The following is an 18,676-nucleotide window of genomic DNA, read 5'->3' on the forward strand; positions in this document are numbered from 1 at the left end:
TTTTACAAGAGTAACATTAAAGGGTTTCTATCATTGGGAAAACTCATTTTTAACAAAACATATACTTGTATAGCCTTTAGAAAATCCCCTCAGTCGTTTTTGAATGAGCCCGCTCTTATTCATAATTAGCCTCCAGTGTGTACCAGAAGTCTCAGTGAGCACTGTCTGCTGTGTGTGAGAGCAGGGAAGGCTGATGAGTAGATATGAGCGAATACTATTCGAATGGATAGGAATGAATGGATGCAGCTATCACGCAGCCGGCACTGGCATCCGGCTGCTTAACCCCCTGCGCACCGGCTGTGTCCATTCATTTCTATGGGAGCGTGCTATTCGAAACGGCCGTTTCGAATAGTATTTGCTCATCTCTACTGATGAGTCATCATCATCAGCAGCAGCAGCAGCCTCCCTGCTCTCTGGAGGCTAATTTGCATATGAATAAAAGTGGACTCATTCAAAAATGACAGAGGGGATTTACATATAAAAGGTATGTGTAGAATAGCCTTTCTAAAAGCTATGCAAGTATGTGCTTAGTTAAAAATTAGTTTTCCCAATGATACAATCCCTTTAAAAGAAAGAAAGCCTATTCATTGCTTATTTCATGTACATTAATTATAGCTTAAAACTTTATATACATTAACTGATCCCCCACCATCCCCTGCCAGACCATCAAATCTGATTCTCAGTCCACACTACATGTAATATACCTTCTAATACCCCACACATTGAATATAATGCAGTCTATATATTTACTGAATGTATTCAGTAAACCTTCAGTAATCACATACTTACTAAATGCAGTATATTCGCTACATACAATATGCAGACTGACTAGTACAATGCACATTATATACTGTAATAGTCTGCATAGTTACTATACACAGTATTAAGAGTGATGCACACAGTGTATACACCCACTACAGTTTGTTTGCACACTCACCATATATCCATATATAATGAAACAGTTAGATCCAGGTTCAGCCAAGTACAGGCTAAAGCTCTTAGAGAAAAGCAATTCTATAAAGGATAAAGCATTACAGCCTTTGAAGACATTACAGAAGTACTAACTGCAGTTATAGAGTTTTATAACATGTTGTGTTCCTTGTCCTGTTCTGACCCAGAAACTACCTTAAGAGCGCATCGTCTAAAGGTTTTAAATACACTACAGAAATGCATGTACACATTGTACACTGTATATAGAAATATAATCGCTATAATACAGCATTATGACCATGGCAGTTTTTATTAAATTTTCATAATATTACCATTATTGTAAAAGCAGATACTTCTGTTCTGTAACATTATTTGCCTGTACAGTGCTCAGTTTCCAAGGGACCGGGAAATGTAATATGTTGAAACTTTGCTGACTAATTTGTATGGGTGTGCCGAAGCAATCCTTAGAGGGTCTGTGGGCTGGTAAATTCTGCAGCTGACGCAGTTCAATGAGCAGGCACAGAATAACTCACTGGAGATAAGCAAAGGCTAAATAGAAATTTTCGATAGCTCCATCATGTTTTCTGCAATAGCCAAAGAGGTTAAACTAATGATAAAGGCATAGTACCTAAAGTCACGAAATGTGACCTTCTTTCATCTTGTATCTCCTGTTATAGACAGATTGTTATATCCAATTAATCATGACTTATTTTTTCAAGATATTTTAATATCAATAAAAGTGATTCCAAAATTTATTATAGAATTTAAAATTAACCAAAGTTACAATTTCATATATTAGTGTTTTTACAGGAGTCTAAGGTACAAAATGCCCTCCAAACCAACAATAGTGTCTTTGTCGCCACAAAGACAAAAGAACAACAGTGGGCACAAATTTCAGAGGAGTCAAAAGATTTGCAACTGCCTGTAGGGAAACCTGGTAAATCTGGACCACCCTCGGTGCACTTGAAGGCCGATGTTAATATCCATAAAAAGATGATAATCTCTGCATTGCTTCTTTGGTTTGTGGCCACAAAGGAACATTTCTGTTCCTATTAAAAGCCTCTACATAGCACAATTATTGGTTTGGGAAATATTTTGGACCTGACAGATTCCCTTTATGGTGTTTTTAGTAGTCCTGGGCTGCAAAGATTAGCACATTTATTTCTGATTCAGCATCTCTATTAGTTATCATAGTCAGATTTGGGTTTCATGGATTAAACCTGTTTGCAAACAAATTCTTTTGTAGTTGGATGTAAATAGTAAAATGCAACAAATTGTGTTCATTTTGTACAATGTGGGAAATCCCTGGCAATCCCAAAAGAAATCTATGGTTAGGCAAGCCTCAGATTTTTTAACTATGTTTATATTGGTTGGATTGGTGCCACTGGAACCACCTCAGGATTAATGCTGGGAAGACCAATGAGGTGATGGTGGACTTTAGTAAGCGGAGAAGTGCTCCAAAACCAGTTAACATCTAGGGAGGGCATGGGCATTGAGATAGTCAAGACCTATAAGTACCTGGGTGTGCTCCTCAATAATAAGCTGGACTGGGCTGATCACATAGATGCACTGTACAGAAAGGGCCACAGCAGGCTGTACCTGCTCAGGAGGCTGAGGGCCTTTGGACTCCAGGGGGCACTTCTTAGGGCCTTTTTCAACTTTGTAGTGGAATCAGCTATCTTCTTCAGAGTGGCCTGTTGGGGGAGTAGCATACCAGCTACAGATAAGAATAGACTTGACAGGTTGATTAGAAGGGTCAGCTCTGTCCTGGGGAGCCCCCTGGGCCCAGTACAGGTGGTAGGTGACAGAAGGATGCTGTCTGTGGTGAACTCCATGCTGGAAAATAACTCCCATCCCATGTATGTGACCATGATAGCACTGGCCAGTAATGTCAGTGACCGACTGCTTAACCTCAAGTGTGAGAAGGAGCGTTATTGGAGGTCCTTCCTCCCCATTGCGGTTAGGCTGTACAACCAACACCGAGCTAAGCGGAGATCATTCCATACAGAGAGCTGAAAGTTACGATATCCCTTCTATTCTACAATTTTTTACCTTTATCTTTTTATCTGTACCTGCTGTCACTGTAATGCCTCTACCGTGGAGCTTTTATATTTGTATTTTCTATTATTATTGTATTATCTAAGTTGCTGTAATACACTGAATTTCCCCATGGTGGGAATAATAAAGGATTATCTTATCTTATATGGGGTCTTGTTTAATTTACATGCATTGTATTAATAGATTTGGATTTCCAGGCTTACAATATTGGTGGCCTCTCCATATGATAGCCCATCAGTATTGAATCAATGGCAGTCCAATTTATATGGCTGATGGGGCCTTGGTAGATGAGCACTGCAGCCTTTTTATTGCTTACATGTCTATACATGCAATCATATCGTAACATTCGATCCCAGGGCATGCTGATAGTGTTGTCCTTGTGATCAGATCTACATCTGCTGTATGAATAACTGAATAGCTTTGCACAGATCAGCACTCCTTTGTGTAGCGTTCCAACCAGTGAAGCCAATGCACACCCTAGGTCCCCTAGAAAACTCACCTTGCCCAGGGAAAGACTCTGTTTGGTAATACAAAGGAGGTGCAGCATTACGCTGTAAGAAATGAATCTCTCCGCTCAGCGGCTATAACACATCCCTGGTGGCCTGTCTTCTAGGTTTATAATACTTGGACTTCCAAGTGTATGTGGCCACAATGCCATTACTACAGTATGTCTATACATTACACTGCCACAATCTGACTCTCTCTGAAGACCGCACATACTGTGAAATGCATTAGAGAGGTTGCCTTCTGATCAAGTTGTTCTTTACAGGGATGTTTACAAGGGCAGTTTAGAATCTTTAGGGTGCCAAAATCCCGTGCATTATAGTAGACTCTGTGACGCCTGTACTAATACCCTCGTGCCAGCGATTTCCTACTAAATGTCTTGCACACTCACTTTGTAAAATGTTTGCAAAAACAATGATATTATTCTATAATCGCTAGTGTCCAGAAATTTGAGTTTTGTCTGCATTATGCTGTTCATTTTGCCAGTTCTTACTGTAATAACCATTGGCCGTAGCGGTGGAGATCTGCCGTCTAGGACGCCCACCGATTTAGAGAATGAAGAGACTGAAACTCTGATTTATTATTGTTCCCTATTCTAAGAGGGAACTGCAGCTAGTCCTTGAATAGAACTATGATGCAGTTCCCCTACACAGGGGGTGGCCTGGGGTCCGCTATGCAAGGTAAATCAGTGAAAGGGATGAATCACTGTACAAACATTGCAGTCCTTGCCGTCTCTGAATCAGTAGGGGTCTCAGACGTCAAATCTTCACTTGTCGTAAGATGACATATCTTAACAATACGGCATCATTTTCTAAGAATGGAACAACCCTTTTAAGAACCACTTTATCGGTCACTATTTTGTGTTATTCCACTTTTTTATTCTCGTACTAGAGGTCATTAACTCTTGAATTCTTTATTCTTCTGCCTTTCTTGTCTTGCTGTTTTCCTTTATTTTTTCTCTCTTCCGCGATTTCTGCCTTTTTTGCATTTTCTTCCTCTCATTTTCTCCTCCCACCTCCTCCCCCATTTCTCCATGCAAAATTAGAGCTCGTTATCATTTTTTAATTAAAGGCGAGCTTCTCTTCCCTCTCTTCCCTACATCACTGTGCTCACAACGGGGGCCACTAATTAACTGGGGAGAATTCTATTAGGTAGGGAGGTTAGCAAAAACTATTATCCAGAAAAGGGAAAGAAGTAACAATTCTGCCGGCTTTGTATAGATGAATACAACTTTGTGGGTTTAAGATAAATGTTTTTAGAATGGACTTGTGTATTATAAATCAGCAATGTGTAGAACTACAGTGCTAGGGTGCAGATAGAACATAAATGGCATTACTATAGCAACTGTGGTTATTGATCTATGGCTGTATTCTTGCGTTCCATTAATCTGTCCCAGCCTGATAGTCTTAGTTTTGGCAAAATGAGCTCTTAAAGCTCATACTGCTGTTTAGGTGATAAACATAGAACGCATTCATCTAACCTTGTCAGCTCCCTTATTAAGACACTACAGAAAGCAGTAAAACCAATCTCTTAATTATGGTAAGCAAACATAAGCCGGGAGCTGCATGTTAACATAATGCCTTATTCTAATGTCTGGCATCTCACAGCACTGCAGAAGTGGGACTGCAGGACATGGCCGTGTATGATGGTGGAATGATAATGTCTGCCTGACTGCAGATTCCCTGGATTGTGACCTATAATGTGTTAGTGCATGTAGGATTGTTGCACTGTTGTGGAACATGTAAGGTTAATTTGTATTCACCCACTCACTTTTCAGAGTATAATCTCTGTGGAGCCTTGTAACATCTGTTTATAGTGTTCCCACAGCTGGATGGAGCGGTGGATGCGTAGGCAGAGGCAAAACCAATGTGTCTTGCTGTAGGGACAATGTAGACGTGCAGGTCTCAAGCAGCAGAATGAGGGAGGGGTATGACGTTTAGGTTTGTTTGTTGCTGTTTAACAGGAATCAATATCATCGGTAATGTGTGAGCACCATCCTTGTGTGCTAATCCTTTTTTGGGCAAAATTGATTTTCAGTCATTTCTGATTCTTTCATCCAGTCCTATTTCTATGCAATATTGATATTGATATTGATGTAGAAGGAACATGAATTAGACAAGAAAATACTCATTATATGTTTGAGGGAAAATCCTAACTGTTCTTTACCTGCTCTACTGTGACGGCCGCTTTATGACTACCCCAGGGACGCACTGTAGGAATTATTTTTAGTGTCGGTTTGTCTAGCAGATCTGGGTATTATTCCACCTTACGCTACAGATTTAGGAATGATGACCTGATATCTGCTGTGCATAGTTCACAGCTAGGGATGTTACCTTTCTTATTATAAAATTCCAGCCGGGTTAATATGAGAAAAAAAGGAGTTTGTTAGGGTTGCAGCTTTACACAGAATTAGTGATCATTAGTAGAGATGAGCGAGTAGTACTCGATCGAGTAGGTGTTGGATCGAATACTACGGTATTCGAAATACTCGTACTCGATCGAATACTACTAGCTGTTCGAAGTTAAGATTTGATGCAGAACCAGCATTGATTGGCAGAATGCTATACATTGCCAATCAACGCTGGTTCTTCTCTTACCTTTAGAAGTCTTCTCCCTGCGCAGCGTTCCCGCGTCCTCTTCCGGCTCTGCATTCACTCTGCTTAGGCATCGGGCTTGGGCAGAGCCGACTGCGCATGTCCGCGCGGGCGTGGGCTTGCGCAGTCGGCTCTGCCAAGGCCCGATGCCTAGCAGAGTGAATTCAAGGCTGGAAGAGGACGCGGGGACGCTGCGCAGGGAGAAGAATCCAGCCTGACCCTCACTCATGGACTTGGTAAGTAGAATTTGATCGAATGTTGCCTACCCCTGAAACGAGCATTTCCCCCCATAGACTATAATGGGGTTCGAAACCCGTTCGAACAGTCGAACAGTGAGCGGCTGTTCGAATCAGATTTCGAACCTTGAACATTTTAGTGTTCGCTCATCTCTAATCATTAGTGACCATTGTAATAATGCAATGTAAAACATTTCCGACCAGGCAAAATCACAACATGTACGCTACATGGAGCCTTATATATCCAACTATTTAGGTGTTGTAAAGCCTTGTTTCAACCCCCCTGACTTAAGCATGTGACAAGGTACAGTATTAACATGTGACAATGTCTTGAAGGTCCCTCAACAACTCCTGCTCTCAAGTGTATCTTGAGTTGCAGCCTCATCACATTTTTTGCAGCAAAAAGTGCAATCCATAGTCATTGCTATGTGCGCATGTATGATTGTTAGTTATGGACATTTATTGGCACCAGTCTTCTGCATACTGGCTGTATCAGTGCTTTACCTGCTGGTGACAACTCTAGTCAAAGCCCCTGCTAATATTATACAGGGGTTCTGAGTATATTTTAATAATTTCTATTTTATGTTAAGCCTGATAATGGGAAATCATATTTGAAGTACCATGCTCCTGAAAATAAAAACGCACCAATGCAGTATAACACGCATATTTTAATATAGAACATCAATATTAATATCTTAATACTAAAATATTCCTTATTCTGATACCAAATATTCATGTCAGGAGGAAGAGAAGTAGTCACCGGAGAGTTCATAATTAGATTTGCTGCAATCTGGTTGTTTGTCAAATGATAGGACCATGATGCTTTATTTCCTGATTTAGTCCCTGTTGGTGGCTGTTAAGACTTCCATTTTAGTAGGATTAAGGATTTAGATGAATTAAGCAAATAGAGTGTCACAAAGTCCTTGTATCAGTGTGTAGATGCACAGTAAGGATCTTCAGGAAAAGTGGTAGCTTACAGAATGTTTCACGATGAATATAACTGAGAAATAATTCAAGTGAGCTCTATGGTTGCCCAATACATTTGGAATAATCAAATCCACATCTCAACCGCGGTGGATATAGATGAGCATGGAGCCCATAATAAGTGAAAAATGGAACCCATTCCTGATGCTGGTTCATCCCACCATGTTGTCCTATTAACAGAATAGGATGGTGCTTGTTGAGCCTCCAACAATAGAGATTTGTGGGCCTTGGATGACTTTCCTCTTTTTTTTATTTGCAAAAGTAAATTATTATTATTATTATTATTGTGCTTACTTATATAGCGCCATCATATTCCGCATCGCTTTACAGACATTGACAGTCACTGTCCCATATAGGGCTCACAATCTAAGTTCCCTATCAGTATGTCTTTTTGATGATTTTGGGTCCCTTACATTATGGGTTTCGTGTCTGTCTTTGCCAAAAATATTCCTTTAACAGGATGCATCAATGCATCTTAATAAACAAGATACATGGTTCAAAGACAACTCTTGCTAAAATACCAAAAATATTCTTCAAGTCCTACAGTGTGGTGATGTAGTATAAAGACACATGCTATTCCTGTCACTAGCGGAGAGTAACTAGTCTATAAAAATAGGAACAGTACAGCTAGAGACTTGCTCTGGTTCTCCCCTGAGTGTTGTTCATTATTGGACAATTGTGACCTAATTTGTCAGATTTCATTGAGGCCGGTTCAGGAAATCTTGATTTGGAGAAATGTAGTAGTTTCTCTGCTGTTATGACTCATGAATGCTCCTTATAATTGTTCCAGTGATTCAGCTTTTTAAGATCAACCTTTGTAAAAAAAAAAAAATCTTACAAATTAGAAACATAAAAGGCAACCCTGTATTGTTATGTCATGTTCTGAAGGCATTTATGTTGAGTGGGTAATAGTATAATGTTCATACTGAAACAGCATGCATTTGTGAAATTTACACAAAGGCAACGTGATTCCCGGCTTCGGATCAAAGCAGTGCAAGAAATGACTGATAACTTTTATTTAAGAAAGAAAACCATTTATACATTGATAAATAGTCAAATTCCTACCTATGTGTCTCAATAGCAGCCATAGACTCTCGTACTTAAGGTCACAATCCTTATGGCAGTATGATACAGAATTTTAATTTTGTGTGAATACCCAAGTGACCTCAAGTGCTTTGGATATCTTATTTTTTTTGTATTCATATTAAAAAGACCTTGGATATCAACATTTTGTATCATGTGAGCTGTATTCAACTTGATATGATTGTGCCTTTCCTTACCTTACCACTCAGTTCAACGTTTGCCAAGATGTCTGGTACAAGATGAACAACTTTAAAGGGATTCTATTTTTAGAATCCAGTTTTAAGCTAAAACCACGTTGGAATAGCCTTAAGAAAGGCTATTCTTTCCCTAAATTTAGATGTCTTCTCCACACATTCCTTAGATATCCCGATTTTTGTCCATATGTTAATGAGTCTTCTCACAACACTGGGGGTGTCCCCTGTGCTGCGAGAAAAATATCCAGCACCGCTTCTTCTTGTTCACCGCCACTGTTCGGCCACAGGGAAATGGCTGACTGAGCCCACTGCGCATGTCCATTGGCCATTTTCATGTCGACACTCCCGTTCGGCCACAGGAAAATGGTGACGGACATGCGCATTCATCTCTTTTTGAAGAAGACGTGACGGGACAGGGAAGAAGAGGCGGTGAACAAAAAGAAGGCAGTGCTGGATAGTTTTCTTGCAGCACAGGGGACGCCCCCAGTGCTGTTTGAGTACTAGGGTCCGCCCCCAGTACTGTGAGAGAACTAATTAGCATATGGAAGAAAACCAGGATATCTATAGAACGACAGCGAGGAGAAGGCATCTAAGGTAGGGGAAGAATAGCCTTTCTTAAGGCTCTTCCAACCTGAGTTTGGCTTAAAACAGGATTCTAATGATAGAATCCCTTTAAAGAAAGAAGGCTAAGTGACATTCAGTCACCAGATGTCTGTTTCATATGTGTCTATGTGCACTATTCAGGAGATGTGTTTTGAATTGTAGTCTGCAAAGGTTCAATAAGAAATCATGGTATTGCTAACTTTACTATTATAATGGGAAATGTGAGACCTGTATGAATTCTCCCATGCATCTATCTCTCTAGAATAATGGATCCTGCACGTCCCAGCACCAGTATGGAAATGTACATTGCTTAGGAACAGGCATAGATTTTTATTATAACTCATGCCAGAGATACGCTCTGCTTACATTTGCACAGTATGGCAAGGAAGACTTGGAACAAGGATTTGTGGGTTAATTTATATTAAGTATTTTTTGGACTTTTACTTTGCTAGTGGTTACAAATGTTTAATGTCTTGCAGTCAACGCTATCTCCAGGTTCATGTAGATTGTGCTTAGAGAGACTTATCATTCTGGTTGCTAACTAAGTGAATTTTGGATATTACATGTGTAATTGCAGAACATTGTGAAACCATTTACGTTTTTTGTTTTATTAATTTATTGCTTTGGAATTGCGCATTGTACTCTTTACTAAACATATTGTTAATGAATGCAAATGTTTGTTTTCTATTAGCTCAGTAATGGATGGACTCTCAGCTTCTAACCTCTTCTCTTTCAGCTGGTACCACATATATATTTGGAAAAGGGGGAGCGCTCATAACATACACCTGGCCTCCAAATGATCGGCCAAGTACAAGAGCTGATCGGCTTGCAGTTGGCTTCACCACGCAGCAAAAGGATGCAGTGTTACTTCGGGTGGACAGTGCTTCTGGTTTGGGAGACTATTTGCAGCTTCACATAGTAAGAACATTTACATACTTTTTTATATTAATAATACTTTTATTGTGTATCAAATTGCGCCATAACTTTAATGTGCTAATATTATATGGAATCCATAAAAACATTTATATAGATAAAACAGCTGACATCCCTTCAGCCTCTCAGCTTAAGGCTAAAGCCACACGCAGCTTTTTTTGTTGCAGATTTTCTTGCTGTTTTTTGAACCAAAGCTAGGAGTGGATTAAGCAGAAGGAAGAAGTATAAGAACTTCCTATATATTTCCCATTCCTTTTGTAGTCATTCTTAGTTTCGGCTCCGAAAAACTCAGCAAAATCTGCAACAAAAAAAAGCTCCAGTCTAAAGCTTTCTACCCAACTTATTCCTACCTGAAGCTTAGGTAGCTGCTTAGGGTTTAGGGGAGCTTAGGTTATGGACTGTGATTTACTGATATAGGAGATAGTGATAGGAAAATGTAGTGAAAGGCAGTTAGAAGAGATAGGATTTTTCTGCTCTTAAGTCTAATCTTTCTGTTTTCATTAGCATAAACATATGCAAATAAGATTTTCTAAATGTAAACTTTTTACATGGGAATAACCAGTTTTCTACACAGTTCTAGCAAAAGTTCTTTCAGGCTAAGGCCCTACATGAAGGGCTGCAGCCAAAATCGCTGCAAAAAACAAAAACAAAACTGCAGTGGAAACACGTTGTTATTAGAGATGAGCGAACAGTGTTCTATCGAACTCATGTTCGATCGGATATTAGGCTGTTCGGCATGTTCGAATCGAATCGAACACCGCGTGGTAAAGTGCGCCATTACTCGATTCCCCTCCCACCTTCCCTGGCGCCTTTTTTGCTCCAATAACAGCGCAGGGTAGGTGGGACAGGAACTACGACACCGGTGACGTTGAGAAAAGTAGGCAAAACCCATTGGCTGCCGAAAACATGTGACCTCTAATTTAAAAGAACAGCGCCGCCCAGGTTCGCGTCATTCTGAGCTTGCAATTCACCGAGGACGGAGGTTTCCGTCCAGCTAGCTAGGGCTTAGATTCTGGGTAGGCAGGGACAGGCTAGGATAGGAAGGAGAAGACAACCAACAGCTCTTATAAGAGCTAAATTCCAGTGAGAAGCTTGTCAGTGTAACGTGGCACTGACGGGCTCAATCGCCGCAACCCAGCTTTCCCAGGATCCTGAATGGAATACACTGTCAGTGTATTCCCGTATACCCGATATATACCCCGATACCCGTTCCAACGGTGTGCCCCCCCACCTTCACCCCAGAAATACCCTGCAAGTCCCCTAGCAATAGAATTGGGGCTATATACACCCACAATTTTTACTACTGGTATACAGTGCCATTGTCTGACTGGGAATTCAAAGAATATATTGGGGTTATAAATACCCTCATTTCTTGCTACTGCCATATAGTGCCAGTTTCTGACTGGTAATTCAAAGAATATATTGGGGTTACGTGCACCCACAATTTTTACTACTGGTATACAGTGCCATTGTCTGACTGGGAATTCAAAGAATATATTGGGAATACAAATACCCTCATTTCTTGCTACTGCCATATAGTGCCAGTTTCTGACTGGTAATTCACAGAATATATTGTGGTTACGTGCACCCACAATTTTTACTACTGGTATACAGTGCCATTGTCTGACTGGGAATTCAAAGAATATATTGGAAATACAAATACCCTCATTTCTTGCTACTGCCATATAGTGCCAGTTTCTGACTGGTAATTCAAAGAATATATTGGGGTTACGTGCACCCACAATTTTTACTACTGGTATACAGTGCCATTGTCTGACTGGGAATTCAAAGAATATATTGGGGTTATAAATACCCTCATTTCTTGCTACTGCCATATAGTGCCAGTTTCTGACTGGTAATTCAAAGAATATATTGGGGTTACGTGCACCCACAATTTTTACTACTGGTATACAGTGCCATTGTCTGACTGGGAATTCAAAGAATATATTGGGGTTATAAATACCCTCATTTCTTGCTACTGCCATATAGTGCCAGTTTCTGACTGGTAATTCAAAGAATATATTGGGGTTACGTGCACCCACAATTTTTACTACTGGTATACAGTGCCATTGTCTGACTGGGAATTCAAAGAATATATTGGGAATACAAATACCCTCATTTCTTGCTACTGCCATATAGTGCCAGTTTCTGACTGGTAATTCAAAGAATATATTGTGGTTACGTGCACCCACAATTTTTACTACTGGTATACAGTGCCATTGTCTGACTGGGAATTCAAAGAATATATTGGGAATACAAATACCCTCATTTCTTGCTACTGCCATATAGTGCCAGTTTCTGACTGGTAATTCAAAGAATATATTGGGGTTACGTGCACCCACAATTTTTACTACTGGTATACAGTGCCATTGTCTGACTGGGAATTCAAAGAATATATTGGGAATACAAATACCCTCATTTCTTGCTACTGCCATATAGTGCCAGTTTCTGACTGGTAATTCAAAGAATATATTGGGGTTACGTGCACCCACAATTTTTACTACTGGTATACAGTGCCATTGTCTGACTGGGAATTCAAAGAATATATTGGGAATACAAATACCCTCATTTCTTGCTACTGCCATATAGTGCCAGTTTCTGACTGGTAATTCAAAGAATATATTGGGGTTACGTGCACCCATAATTTTTACTACTGGTATACAGTGCCATTGTCTGACTGGGAATTTAAAGAATATATTGGGGTTATAAATACCCTCATTTCTTGCTACTGCCATATAGTGCCAGTTTCTGACTGGTAATTCAAAGAATATATTGGGGTTACGTGCACCCACAATTTTTACTACTGGTATACAGTGCCATTGTCTGACTGGGAATTCAAAGAATATATTGGGGTTATAAATACCCTCATTTCTTGCTACTGCCATATAGTGCCAGTTTCTGACTGGTAATTCAAAGAATATATTGTGGTTACGTGCACCCACAATTTTTACTACTGGTATACAGTGCCATTGTCTGACTGGGAATTCAAAGAATATATTGGGAATACAAATACCCTCATTTCTTGCTACTGCCATATAGTGCCAGTTTCTGACTGGTAATTCAAAGAATATATTGGGGTTACGTGCACCCACAATTTTTACTACTGGTATACAGTGCCATTGTCTGACTGGGAATTCAAAGAATATATTGGGAATACAAATACCCTCATTTCTTGCTACTGCCATATAGTGCCAGTGTCTGACTGGGAATTCAAAGAATATATTGTGGTTACGTGCACCCACAATTTTTACTACTGGTATACAGTGCCATTGTCTGACTGGGAATTCAAAGAATATATTGGGAATACAAATACCCTCATTTCTTGCTACTGCCATATAGTGCCAGTTTCTGACTGGGAATTCAAAGAATATATTGGGGTTACGTGCACCCACAATTTTTACTACTGGTATACAGTGCCATTGTCTGACTGGGAATTCAAAGAATATATTGGGGTTATAAATACCCTCATTTCTTGCTACTGCCATATAGTGCCAGTTTCTGACTGGTAATTCAAAGAATATATTGGGGTTACGTGCACCCACAATTTTTACTACTGGTATACAGTGCCATTGTCTGACTGGGAATTCAAAGAATATATTGGGAATACAAATACCCTCATTTCTTGCTACTGCCATATAGTGCCAGTGTCTGACTGGGAATTCAAAGAATATATTGGGATTACGTGCACCCACAATTTTTACTACTGGTATACAGTGCCATTGTCTGACTGGGAATTCAAAGAATATATTGGGAATACAAATACCCTCATTTCTTGCTACTGCCATATAGTGCCAGTTTCTGACTGGTAATTCAAAGAATATATTGTGGTTACGTGCACCCACAATTTTTACTACTGGTATACAGTGCCATTGTCTGACTGGGAATTCAAAGAATATATTGGGAATACAAATACCCTCATTTCTTGCTACTGCCATATAGTGCCAGTGTCTGACTGGGAATTCAAAGAATATATTGGGGTTACGTGCACCCACAATTTTTACTACTGGTATACAGTGCCATTGTCTGACTGGGAATTCAAAGAATATATTGGGAATACAAATACCCTCATTTCTTTCTACTGCCATATAGTGCCAGTTTCTGACTGGTAATTCAAAGAATATATTGGGGTTACGTGCACCCACAATTTTTACTACTGGTATACAGTGCCATTGTCTGACTGGGAATTCAAAGAATATATTGGGAATACAAATACCCTCATTTCTTGCTACTGCCATATAGTGCCAGTGTCTGACTGGGAATTCAAAGAATATATTGGGGTTACGTGCACCCACAATTTTTACTACTGGTATACAGTGCCAATTTCTAACTAGGAATTCAAAATGCGCAAGGCTCCCGGAAAGGGACGTGGACGAGGCCGTGGGCGAGGTCGGGGGAATGGTTCTGGGGAGCAAGGTAGCAGTGAAGCCACAGGGCGTCCCGTGCCTACTCCTGTGGGGCAGCAAGCATTGCGCCACTCCACAGTGCCAGGGTTGCTTGCCACATTAACTAAACTGCAGGGTACAAACCTTAGTAGGCCCGAGAACCAGGAACAGGTCTTGCAATGGCTGTCAGAGAACGCTTACAGCACATTGTCCAGCAGCCAGTCAGACTCTGCCTCCTCTCCTCCTATTACCCAACAGTCTTGTCTTCCTTCCTCCCAAAATTCCGAAGCTTTACAGAACAATAACCCAAACTGTCCCTGCTCCCCAGAGCTGTTCTCCGCTCCTTTCATTGTCCCTCAACCTGCCTCTCCACGTCACGATTCCACGAACCTAACAGAGGAGCATCTGTGTCCAGATGCTCAAACACTAGAGTCTCCTCCATCTCCGTTCGATTTGGTGGTGGATGACCAGCAACCCACCCTCATCGACGATGATGTGACGCAGTTGCCGTCAGGGCATCCAGTTGACCGGCGCATTGTGCGGGAGGAGGAGATGAGACAGGAGTTGGAAGAGGAAGTGGTGGATGATGAGGACACTGACCCGACCTGGACAGGGGGGATGTCAAGCGGGGAAAGTAGTGTGGATGTTGAGGCAGGTGCAGCACCAAAAAGGGTAGCTAGAGGCAGAGGCAGAGGTCAGCAGCTTAGGCGAAGCCAGGCCACACCCGGAATCTCCCAAGATGTTCCAGTTCGTACCCAGCCCCGAAAAACTCCCACCTCGAGGGCACGTTTCTCGAAGGTGTGGAGTTTTTTCAAGGAATGCGCCGAGGACAGATATAGTGTTGTCTGCACAATTTGCCTCTCGAAATTGATTAGGGGCTCTGAGAAGAGCAACCTGTCCACCACTTCAATGCGCCGTCATTTGGAATCCAAGCACTGGAATCAGTGGCAGGCAGCAACGGCAGGACAAAGGCCGCCTGCCGTTCACGCCACTGCCACTGCCTCTGCCACTGCCTCTGCCTCTGCCACTGCCACTGCTGACTGTGCTGGCGATGCACTCCAGAGGACGAGCCAGGACACCACTTCATCTGCCTCCGCCACTTTGTTGACTTCTACCTCATCCTCCCCTGGTCCTGTCTTATCTCCTTCTCCTGCACCATCAAAGGCACCATCAGGCGTTTCTTTACAACAACCCACCATCTCTCAGACATTGGAGCGGCGGCAGAAATACACTGCTAACCACCCACACGCGCAAGCCTTGAACGCCAACATCGCTAAACTGCTGGCCCAGGAGATGTTGGCGTTCCGGCTTGTTGAAACTCCCGCCTTCCTGGACCTGATGGCAACTGCGGCACCTCGCTATGCCGTCCCTAGCCGTCACTACTTCTCCCGGTGTGCCGTCCCCGCCTTGCACCAGCACGTGTCACTCAACATGAGGCGGGCCCTTAGTTCGGCGCTTTGCACACAGGTCCACTTGACCACCGACGCGTGGACAAGTGCATGCGGACAGGGACGCTACATTTCACTGACGGCACACTGGGTGAATGTAGTTGAGGCTGGGACTGCTTCCCAAACTGGCCCGGTGTACCTCGTCTCCCCGCCTAACATTCCTGGCAGGGACACGAGAAGAATACCCCCCTCCTCCTCCTCCTCTACCGCCTCCTCCTCCGCCACCGCCTCCTCCTCCGCCACCGCCTCCTCCTCCGCTGTTAGATTGACCCCAGCTACGAGTTGGAAACGTTGCAGCACTGGCGTTGGTAGACGTCAGCAGGCTGTGCTGAAGCTGATCAGCTTGGGGGACAGACAGCACACTGCCTCCGAGGTGAGGGATGCCCTCCTCGATGAGACGGCAATATGGTTTGAGCCGCTGCACCTGGGCCCAGGCATGGTCGTTTGTGATAACGGCCGGAACCTGGTAGCAGCTCTGGAGCTTGCCGGACTCCAACATGTTCCATGCCTGGCCCACGTCTTCAACCTAGTGGTGCAACGTTTCCTAAAGAGCTACCCCAATGTTCCAGAGCTACTGGTGAAAGTGCGGCGCATGTGCGCCCACTTTCGCAAGTCGACAGTAGCCGCTGCTAGCTTAAAATCTCTCCAGCAACGCCTGCATGTGCCACAACACCGGCTTTTGTGCGACGTCCCCACACGCTGGAACTCAACGTTTCAGATGTTGAATAGAGTGGTTGAGCAGCAGAGACCTTTGATGGAATACCAGCTACAAAACCCTAGGGTGCCACAAAGTCAGCTGCCTCAGTTTCACATCCATGAGTGGCCATGGATGAGAGACCTTTGTGACATCCTACGGGTCTTTGAGGAGTCCACAAGGAGGGTGAGCTCTGAGGATGCGATGGTGAGCCTTACAATCCCGCTCTTGTGTGTTCTGAGAGAATCCCTGATTGACATCAGGGATAACTCAGATCACACAGAGGAGTTAGGGATAGCATCCGATCCGTCACAGCTGGAGAGTAGGTCCACACATCTGTCCGCTTCACTGCGTTTAATGGAGGAGGAGGAGGAGGAGGAGGAGGAGGAAGAAGAGTTGTCCGATGATGTGATGGTGATACAGGAGGCTTCCGGGCAACTTCGAATCGTCCCATTGTTGCAGCGCGGATGGGTAGACATGGAGGATGAGGAGGAAATGGAGATTGAACTTTCCGGTGGGGCCAGAGGAGTCATGCCAACTAACACTGTGGCAGACATGGCTGAGTTCATGTTGGGGTGCTTTACAACCGACAAGCGTATTGTCAAAATCATGGAGGACAACCAGTACTGGATCTTTGCTATCCTTGACCCCCGGTATAAAAACAACATCTCGTCTTTTATTCCGGTAGAGGGGAGGGCCAATCGCATCAATGCTTGCCACAGGCAATTGGTGCAGAATATGATGGAGATGTTTCCTGCATGTGACGTTGGCGGCAGGGAGGGCAGTTCCTCCAGTAGGCAACCAAGTTCTCACCGGTCCACACAAACGAGGGGCACACTGTCTAAGGTCTGGGACACCTTGATGGCACCCCCTCGCCAAAGTGCCGCCACGGAGGGTCCTAGTGTCACCAGGCGTGAGAAGTATAGGCGCATGTTGCGGGAATACCTTTCCGACCACAGCCCTGTCCTCTCCGACCCCTCTGCGCCCTACACGTATTGGGTGTCGAAGTTGGACCTGTGGCTTGAACTTGCCCTATATGCCTTGGAGGTGCTGTCCTGTCCTGCCGCCAGCGTCCTATCTGAGAGGGTGTTCAGTGCAGCCGGTGGCATCATCACTGACAAGCGCACCCGTCTGTCAGCTGAGAGTGCCGACCGGCTCACTTTGATAAAAATGAACCACCACTGGGTAGAGCCGTCATTTTTGTGCCCACCTGTGTAAAGCACCCCAACATGAAACTCCATGTCTGTACTCAACCTCTCCAATTCCTCCGCATCCTCATACTCATCCACCATAAGCATTGCACAATTCTGCTAATACTAGGCTCCCTCCACCCTGATTTCCCCCAACTCTGCTGGTTAGAGGCTCCCTCCACCCTGATTTCCACCAACTCTGCTGGTTAGAGGCTCCCTCCACCATGAATTTGCCCAAACTGGGCTGTTTAGAGGCTCCCTCCACCGTGAATTGGTCCAAACTGGGGTTTTTAGAGGCTCCCTCCACCATGAATTGGTCCAAACTGGGCTGTTTAGCGGCTCCCTCCACCATTAATTGGTCCAAACATGGCTGTTTAGAGGCTCCCTCCACCATTAATTGGTCCAAACTGGGCTGGTTAGAGGCTCCCTCCACCATGAATTGGTCCAAACTGGGCTGTTTAGCGGCTCCCTCCACCATTAATTGGTCCAAACTTGGCTGTTTAGAGGCTCCCTCCACCATTAATTGGTCCAAACTGGGCTGGTTAGAGGCTCCCTCCACCATGAATTGGTCCAAACTGGGTTTTTTAGAGGCTCCCTCCACCATGAATTGGTCCAAACTGGGGTTTTTAGAGGCTCCCTCCACCATGAATTGGTCCAAACTGGGCTGTTTAGCGGCTCCCTCCACCATTAATTGGTCCAAACTTGGCTGTTTAGAGGCTCCCTCCACCATTAATTGGTCCAAACTGGGCTGGTTAGCGGCTCCCTCCACCATTAATTGGTCCAAACTGGGCTGGTTAGAGGCTCCCTCCACCATGAATTTGCCCAAACTGGGCTGTTTAGAGG

General features: G+C 43.3%; 1 protein-coding gene across 14 annotated transcripts in view; it reads left to right on the forward strand.

Moving 5' to 3' along the window:
• Positions 1-18,676, forward strand: part of NRXN2 (neurexin 2) — a 631,600-nt gene that overhangs the window by 456,049 nt on the left and 156,875 nt on the right. For all 14 annotated transcript variants that reach the window (XM_075281756.1, XM_075281763.1, XM_075281760.1 and 11 more), the window contains one exon: positions 9,923-10,104. In XM_075281756.1, coding sequence (XP_075137857.1) covers positions 9,923-10,104 — 182 coding nt within the window. The remainder of the gene's footprint in view (positions 1-9,922; positions 10,105-18,676) is intronic.

The sequence above is a fragment of the Leptodactylus fuscus genome, chromosome 7 (assembly GCF_031893055.1).
Source record: "Leptodactylus fuscus isolate aLepFus1 chromosome 7, aLepFus1.hap2, whole genome shotgun sequence".
In the NCBI taxonomy this organism is placed as follows: Eukaryota; Metazoa; Chordata; class Amphibia; order Anura; family Leptodactylidae; genus Leptodactylus; species Leptodactylus fuscus.